This window comes from Diadema setosum, chromosome 18 (genome assembly GCF_964275005.1).
Source record: "Diadema setosum chromosome 18, eeDiaSeto1, whole genome shotgun sequence".
Taxonomy (NCBI): domain Eukaryota; kingdom Metazoa; phylum Echinodermata; class Echinoidea; order Diadematoida; family Diadematidae; genus Diadema; species Diadema setosum.
The window spans coordinates 1,513,726-1,523,035 of NC_092702.1; the positions used below are offsets into that span (position 1 = coordinate 1,513,726).

Genomic DNA, 9,310 nt, shown 5'->3' on the forward strand with positions numbered 1-9,310 from the left:
ACACATTTCCCATAGACACTGGCCTGAGTATACTCCAGACTCGTCCTCAACAGGTTAATATGAAAAGATGAAAGACATAATGTGTATTTGCATTCCTGAAGGAAGAAGAAAAAGAAAGTTGACTAATATGTTGCTCTAAGCAGCAGTTTCATAGACTCATAAAATGAGCAAAACTTATTCTAAAGATCAAGGAATTATTGATCATACAATGTATATTAATACAAAAAAAAAAAATGTTTTCAGAGGATGTCGAATGTCCTTATTGTGAAATTAGCTTGAACATCTTGAAATTACTAATGTGATGTATCTATTTTGTTAACAGGTGTTGTGGACACAGGACTTTTCATCAATATGGCAAAGAGGGCGTACTTTGGAATGGAAGATGGCAGCGTACAAACACAAGATCCATAGTCAAAGACTTTGGCACAAATTTCCTTCATGTCATAACTATATCTCCTGCACAAATGGGTTAAAAGATTCAAATTCAAGCTGTTCCTACAAGCAGGGTAAAACTGAAATTATGTTCTTAGATCAGAACAACCAAGATTCACTGATGGATGTACAGCGTACTGCTTGCAGCATGAAGACAACAGGGATGAAAATATTGTTTTTACTGAGACAGGTAAACAAAATCAGCCTGTTTCACCCTCTGAACTGCCTTTTAATTATCCAAATTTGCAAACAGAACTGCAAGTTTTATCCTGAAAAATATCTGTTTCTTGGTGAAAATTAGGGGAGTACGACTAAAACTGTATCTCGCGACATCCTTGAGTGATGTATTCAAAGCGCTAAACCATAACATTATGACTAATCTGCTCACTGTACATTGGGTGAATTAAAGTGTTAAACATGTACCATGATTAATGCAATGTAACAAATGTTAATGATTTCTGAAATACACTGTAGTAAGAAGAAAACAGGTATCACAGTTTATGTTCACATTGTACTTGTGATGACATCTGATGAAAGTTATCTTGTTCAGACTAAAACATTCCTCAATTGTATTAAGTGATATGACATGATATAAGAAAAAAGTTCAGGTACAATTTGTATTTACTTTTTCACACAAAGTTGTGACATTGTTGTGATGGATGGATTATTCATCATTTGCAGGGTGAGCAAATATTTATTTTCAAAGATATGAGAGCTGTAGATGTTCATATTTTGACAGAGAGGGCAGTATAACAGCATACATGGTATATTCAGATTGTAGTAGTGTACATCATAGCAAATGCACCTGTTTTATAGTCACGTAGGTTATCTACATCCATGAAATGGGTAAAGTGATAGTTTATGGGTTATGGATTATTGCTGTTTGTGGAAAAAATATGGCTGACATATTCATTTTCAAATGTAGCACATACATGTACTTTAGTTTTGTCCCAAGGGGATATTTTTGTTTATTTGTAAAAGTAATCTGTTGTTCTTGTCCTATCATCAGGTAATCTGCAAGAAATGAGATGCAGAATGTCTTTACTTTTGTGAAGTGTGACATTTCAAAGGTCACTGGTGTGCAGACTCCCTCTGTAGTTGACCCTTGTATAGTATGTTGCCATGCAGTATACATGTGCATTGTCAGCTAAAATCTGCACCTGTCCTTTTGTAAATTATGTTGATGGATGATTCAGGAAATATTTTTACATATTTGGAAATTAAGAACTTCCAAGTAGAGAAAGTGACTAAAAATTATGCTGTATGATGTGAAACCACCATTGATTATTAAATGAACAAAGTACATGAATTCATATCCATTATAAACTAACTCTTTAATTCCCCTCAAGTAAGAAGTGTTATACAATTATTTGTCAGATATGAGAAAAGATGTTTAAATGTGCATCATATCACATTCCACTTCATGCAAGGAACTTGCATCCATGTGATATTACCTCCATATGTCTTTTGATTTAGAGGCAGAAAGTAATTTATTATTCACCATGTCCATGAAGTGTCATGGACTTCAAGCCCTTCCAGTCAACAGGAGATATTGCCAGATAAGTCCTTTTGCTTCTGAGTCTATTCATTCAGGCATTCATCTATTCATCACTGAAAAAGAGCAAAATGGCCAAACATTCAACAGTGATATATATTACACTGCATTGAAACATATGATACATACAGGTACACATATATACCTTGATAGATTTCTGTCCATCTTCATTCACTTATAGTGATGATAGGGTACAGGTTTACATGTACAACATATATGAATATTTTGCAAGATCTGCTTATGTTGATATTGATTCGTTGTAATTCACACAGTATTTGCTCTTTGATATTTCCAGTCATTAATGAAAGAAAGTATTTGACAAAATACTGTTTGTAATAGTTAATGTCTGACCCTGACGAAAACACAGAATGAGGTACATGTATGTATTATATTGAAAGATATGAATTGAACCACATTTATTATCCAGTTCACATGTCGAAAACAATAAACAATAAACAGTTACTTTGTCCCAGTAAGTCTTGCCTAAGTTCCTATGTACTGGTATAATATTGACATCAGAAACGAAAGTCAAAGTAAATATGTGTGAAGATTTCTTTTTTTCTTTGTTGTTTTGGTTATACATGTATTGATGATGTACAACAGGAGTGTACAAATGTGGAGGCAAATTGTTTGTCGTGATAATAAAATGGATGTATGTATTCCATGATCTTTAAGTTCAAAGCAGTGTAGTTCATTTACATGTTACTTACAAGTATTGCACTAATGCACTTGTGCATTTCAAATCCACTGTGTATGTCTCAAGTCACATGACACCTGTCTCAAGTCACGTGACACCTGTGACACCTCTTCTTTCTTTTTTTCAAACCAAACGTTTATTATATTCAGGAGGTGGAAGACAATAAAATCTTTTGTATTCAAATCATCAGTCTTGTTTTGAGTTATTGATATTATAGAAGGTGTTAAAGGGTGTGTACAGTTCTGGTCGAGGTGAGGATTTAGCTTTTAACATTTTGCGAAATATTCAGAAACCACTCTATGAGATGGCAAAGAGCATGCAATTCTAAGAGGAATCAAAAGTTTATATGATGAAAATCGGTTTTGAAATGGCTGAGATATCCAAAAACAAGGTGAAACAAAGAGATCCTAATAAAGTTGTGGCCTGTCGCCTTTTATTATTATCACTTTTTTTGATATCTCAGCCATTTGAAAACCAATTTTCATCAAATAAACGTTGAACTCTTCTTAAAATTACATGCTCTTTCATATTTCATAAGAGGTTTCTCATTATCTCACTTAAGAATATTCAAAACATGAATCCCCACCTCAACCAGTACTGTACAGTCCCTTTAAGAAAGTAGTTTGATCCTGTTACCATGAACATGATGGTTAACAAAGGATTTACAGTATACGCACAGAAATGTTTATGTTAGCAAACAAACGACATTTTTGTTTTTATGGAAAACTATCATTCGAAATCTGAATGAAATTTACAGGAAGAAATCAAAATTGTGCAGACCTCAGGCACCCCTCATGTTTTAGCTTTAATTGAAGGAATGAGAAGCATGCATGCATGTCAAGTAAATATTCATTGATTCATTATACATGTGGCTAAATGATTTAAATGTTATCGACAAAATCGGAAAATCAGAGAAGGAATAAGGAAGATGGCAGTCTGTTTGAAGTCAGATGGTCACTAGAGGGCAGCAATCAATTTGCCATAAGCTCAATGGAGAGTTTTCATGTGTTTGTTTTTGTTTCTTTCTTAATGTGTATGTAAGTGCGAGAATGAGACAATCACCTCTGGATGATTATGTTCTTAGGGAAGAGTGTTTAAGTGAATGAATCACGCAAGCGAAGACAATCGAAGAAGACGTGGAAGAGACGGGTGAAGGAAGAGCTTGGGAAGGTTTGCTTAAAGAGGAAATCCACCCCCCCCCCAAAAAAAAAAAAAAAAAAACTTCAAAAGAAAGGGAAAATATTCCCTACAAAAATGACAAATATCACATTAGAAATAAGGAGAATACAGCTGTATGACATTTTGAAATTTTACATTACGTTTTTAAGTTTTATACTTAAACAGCTGAAATATGCAGTTTTTGTTATTTCTGTATATGAAATGAATAAGAAATTGTGAGAGCATGACATCGACTTGCTGATTTGAATATTCATAAGGACTGGTAAAGAAACGTTATCCAAAAAAAGTGAAATTTCAAAGTGTCATATCTTCCTTATTTCTTATGCGAATTGTTGTCATTTTCTGCAGGGAATTTTTTTTTTCTCTTTCTTTTGAAGTTTATCTATTTTTCGGATGGATGCGCCCCAAATCGGGAGAGATGGAGAGAAGTTGTCAGAGGGGCTGATGTGAGAGCTCTGAGGTAAATCCACCTACCCCTATTTTCGGGGACAAACTGGGATCAAAACTGGATGATGATGGGGTCAAGATGAATTCCTGTATTCAAATTCACGAACACTTTTCCCCTCTACAAAGAAACTAACGAGCGATTTCGGTCATTTGTACATACAACTGTACTCATACATTTAAATAAAATGTAGGCTACGTGTATCAAGTGCATTAGTTGTTGCATTCCCCCAAATCGTGCCTATAGAATTAATACTACAAGACAATCGTCTGTTGAGAATGATAAGGGCGTTAAGTGACCACAAAACCCATAGTGTTCAAGACCACTTAACGCCCTTCTCATTCTCAACAGACTTAGTAGTATACTTTCGAGCCACATGCCATATTTTTATTCACATATTTATTTACAATCATGGAGTTTGGGGATATTTTCAATTCGATTTTTGTTTGCTTTTTGTATGCTTTTTCTTCTTTTTCTTCGTCTTGAAATCGTAGTACTTATATCGCGGGCGTGCATGGGGAGCACAGTGATATTGTTGTGACAATCGGGACTATTTCACGATGATCATATGACAATTTTCAGCCCAGAAATAGACATTGCTGTTAGAAATAAACGTAAACGAGTTTAGGACGAGGTATTTTTGATTTAAGACATGAAATTATACGATTTTCTGTCTTCCACAAATTTCATTTTTAATGAGAAGTACACATACCTTCGACTTATTACGGATATGATATATATGAGGTAATAATATTCTCTCTGTCTTCTAAAAAAGGTTCATCAAGTATTCTTTCACTATCCATTATAATATGCCAGAAAATCAAAATCTGTTGAATTCTCGTTATGATATCTTTATGTCATTGTTCTTTGTGCAGTGATATCACAAATTCAAGCGATTACGGCACATTGAGTGTACCAAATCGTTATGGAATTCTTAGCTTTTTGAACGGATTTTTAATTTTCCTAAAACTGCATAAATATGTAATACTAATCTTATAAAATCCACATTTTTATTTGGGTTAAAGATCTCTTTAAGTCAGGAACGAAATATGTTATAACGGTAGACATTAAACTTGAATAACGTTATTTGGTCTGTTTATTAGTTTTTGTTCTTGCAGCAAAACCATAAAAACAAACGGGTTTCAGAAGAAAACAACAATTTTATATCGTAACAATCAAACATAGTAGATAACAATATTGGAGGGTTCATCACTTGCCCCAATGCTTTTATTTTCCGCCTGCATATAGATTATATATATATTTTTTTCAAGTTATTTTCTTGTTCCGTGCCAATTTGGTGCTTGTATAAAGTGATCGTCAGGAAACTTAGAACTGTACCTACCTACACAATCATAAATTGCATAGTTAATTCTCCCCTTTTAAATTCTATACTATTCGCGAGCGATACAAAATGTTCTACTTTCTCACACAAATTTTGATATCTTTCCAACTACTTTGAACCCTGAATAATACTAACATTCACTCACGGTTTATTTGCAATAAATCATCATCAAACATTTCGAAAACCAATTACATGTATCTTAATACCTCACATTTTCAATCTGTTGAATGCAACATTCGTAATGAATGGCATGTCGCTAAATTTTAATTTGCACGGTCATGTAAGGACTGTCAGACAGATTGGCATATTACATGTATATAAACTGCGATACTTATTGTTGAATCATGATACAATGCACTTATTTCCCCTTACATAATGTCGTCTTGGGCAATCGTAATAAGACCCAAGTATAAATTCGTTGTAATTGCAAAACCGGCAATCAAAATAATGTTTACATTTTGTATAATAATACTGCCTCGTTATTCAAGCAGCTGAATACTCCAAAATGATGATGTACATAAATACACAAATTGTACCAAAATGGCGTATTCATGTATAATTATATCAAGAATTTGCACAGCAGTCCTTTCAAAACTTCTTTGTAATACAAACATTCACTCATACCCTATATACCAACACAACACTCAACGCAACACTCATACACACACAAGCTCAGTCAAGTCATGCTTATATTTTCTTGTTGAATAAAAAATACTGCCTTTTGTGATTTATGCAACCATACGAATTATGTTTCATATTATGCTGCAGTGTCGCATGATTTTATACTTTCCTTTTGTGTGTGATTTAGTTATGTTATGTTATGTTCAATTCCTAACAGCAACGTAATTTTATTTTCCTCAGAAATGAGAAGCAGATTAAATGAGAAACAAATACCACAACAAAACAAAACAAAACAGACACCTCAAAATAAAAAGGTGGTGTCCGATTTACAATGAAGCCAGTGTTTTTAATTAAACTTAGGAGTATGTATATCGCCGATTTTTTTTTCTTCAAATTTTACACAGTAGATACTTCCTTTTCCGTATCTGCGACAGAAATGTATTATGTTGGCTCAATACTCGTATTCCACGTGAGAGAGAAAGAGAGAGAGAGAGAGAGAAAGAGAGAGAGAGAAAAAAACCAGCATTGTTCCAGTGTCATGCAACTTTTGACCAATCAAAACACACTACACGGAACGTGGAGAGCGTCAGAGGGCGCTTTATCACTTTCCGCACGTTTCCACCACCAAAGCTAGAGCTGCACCCAGCACGTACGTGTATTGACCGATTCTGTGACACGCTATGTGTATTTTTGGCATGGGCGCAGCCATAGTGGGTGTATCAGCCGACCCCCCCCTCCGCACTCCCCCACCCCTCTCCCTACATTAGCACGCGCGCAGAATGAAAAACTGCTTTAGCCAATAGGCGTCTCGTATTGAGTGCGCGAATGCTTGCTTAGTGCGCGAACCTTTGTTACAAGTGCGCGATAAACATGTTGCCCGTGGGGTGGGGGAGAGCAGGGGGGGTCGGCTGAGACACCGCAATTTGAGCTGATGGCTGCGCCCAGTGCCATAAAATGTCTGCTGCCCTCAACGAACCCGAATCGGTCAATAGACCGATTCAATTTCGATGACCTATTCACCTACCGCCGCTAGCGGCGCTATAACGGTCGCCATAACTGGGGGCCAACGGGGCTTCCAGCGAGCTAGCTACCCAGCGAGTTGCACTTGCAGCTCAGCAGCCTAGCGTACCCATCGCGCATAGTTAGCCGGGCGCGGCCGCTGCGCCGCGGCCGGCGACCGCCGACCGCCGGCGCCGCGCTAATATTGTGATTGTTTACTCACTGTGGAAAAGTCATTCAGCGGCTTTTAATGCCTTTCTTTTGGACAAATTGAGTGATTCAGACATATTGATCTACTTTGAAAGCTTCAAAGGAAGGATCAGGAAAACACATTGTGCAGTTGTTGGGTGCACAAATAACAGAAAAAATGGAAATGGAAGCTGCACGGCAGTGTGTGAAATTCAGACACCGCTGACGCATGATAAATTAAGGCAAAATTAAAGACAATTTTAAGTGAAATACAACGGTATAAAAATCCAGAGATTTCGAAACAATCTATGTCTACTAAATTCTCTATTTAATTAGGTTATCACTGCATAATGTATTATTCGTAAAATATGTTTTTCATCTTAGAAGACAAGTTTAGATCAAAGAATTTGAAAATTCACTTCTTTTTTTTATCCTTGGTGTCCTACTTGCCAAAGTTAGAATACACTTCCTGGCTAGACTTTACTATTATGACAAACATTTTACAGCCTACACTACAGCTAAATAAAATGTTTCAAGATTCGTTAAATTCTTACATTGTTTTCACTTCTTCAATGTTCAGCACTGAATTGACCATAGGCCTATTCAATTTTGGCCTGGAACTCTGATTCTGAATTTGACTTTTGATAAAGTGATACCTATAAATATCAAACCATGCATGGATGGTGGCAAACATCCGTTTCATAATCATACTAAGAAAGTATGATTTAAAAATCACTTTTGTAGATTATAATACAATGTATAGGCGTTAGCGTGATGTTATGCAAGGTTACTTAGACCTAATATAGGCCTACAGTAGAAGTTTTGGTTGTAGTCGTAAGTTAGGCATAGAAACGCCTATGTAGATTAATATTCCGTTTGGTTTACTTATATAGTTAGGCTTGCCTGACGTTATCGACGACCGAAAATGATATAGGATGTAGGGTTCTAGAAGTCAATAGGTCTACCTCTAGTCTGGACTCTTGCCTAGATTTCTAGACAAGATCTATCGTTAGACAGATTCTACCCTGCTGGCCCGACACTCCCGAGTAAAGGCAAAAGCGTGCCCTAAAAAGGTTAAGTTAACTGATAGCTTGCAATTTATTGCGCCATATCTAGCTCAAGATTCTTATTCATTATTTGTATTTAATTATATCAGTTAACTTGCCAACAGCCTAGGCTTCTTAGCAAGACGTCTGCCTGCGCCTAGCAATAATTCTCCCCAGCGGTTTTTATTCTCTTTTAATACACAAATGTGAATATACGGGGCTTACACGCGAATACCCAAGACATCGCCAAAGAAATAGAGTCTACAAACATTCATGGATCGTACCGATATTTACCTTGAAATTCAAGTTTTGGCTACAGCCGTATGTCATCTACCCATTCGCTCATAGTCGGTATAAGTTGTTTAATTTTTTTTTTATTTTTAATTAGCTTGCGAAAAAAAAAAAAAGTAGACTCTAGTTGTCACAAAGCCAGATGCGTCGATCGCTGCCAGCGCCAGAGATAGCTAGCTGGCCGGCTGGCGCCGGGTGGTTAGAGCACTGGCTGCCGCTGGCATGCACCCTTGCCACGCACGCAGGGGGCTTGCCGACCCGGCCTGTTTGGCCCCCAGTTATGGCGTCGCCTTAAGAGGGCGCACTTCCATGAACAGTCGCTTGAATCGGTCTATTGACCGATTCTGTGACGCGCTATGTGTATTTTTGGCATGGGCGCAGCCATAGTGGGTGTATCAGCCGACCCCCCCTCCGCACTCCCCCACCCCTCTCCCTACACTAGCACGCGCGCAGAATGAAAAACTGCTTTAGCCAATAGGCGTCTCGTACTGAGTGCGCGAATGCTTGCTTAGTG

The 9,310-nt window shown here is 36.8% G+C and overlaps 1 protein-coding gene across 1 annotated transcript in view; it reads left to right on the forward strand.

Moving 5' to 3' along the window:
- The window catches only part of LOC140241332 (ribose-5-phosphate isomerase-like), a 44,128-nt gene extending 41,261 nt beyond the window's left edge, over window positions 1-2,867 (forward strand). The window contains exon 8 of the mRNA XM_072321060.1: window positions 323-2,867. Within this exon, the coding sequence (XP_072177161.1) occupies window positions 323-411 (89 nt within the window). The 3' untranslated portion in view covers window positions 412-2,867. The remainder of the gene's footprint in view (window positions 1-322) is intronic.
- The last annotated feature ends 6,443 nt before the right edge of the window (window positions 2,868-9,310 follow it).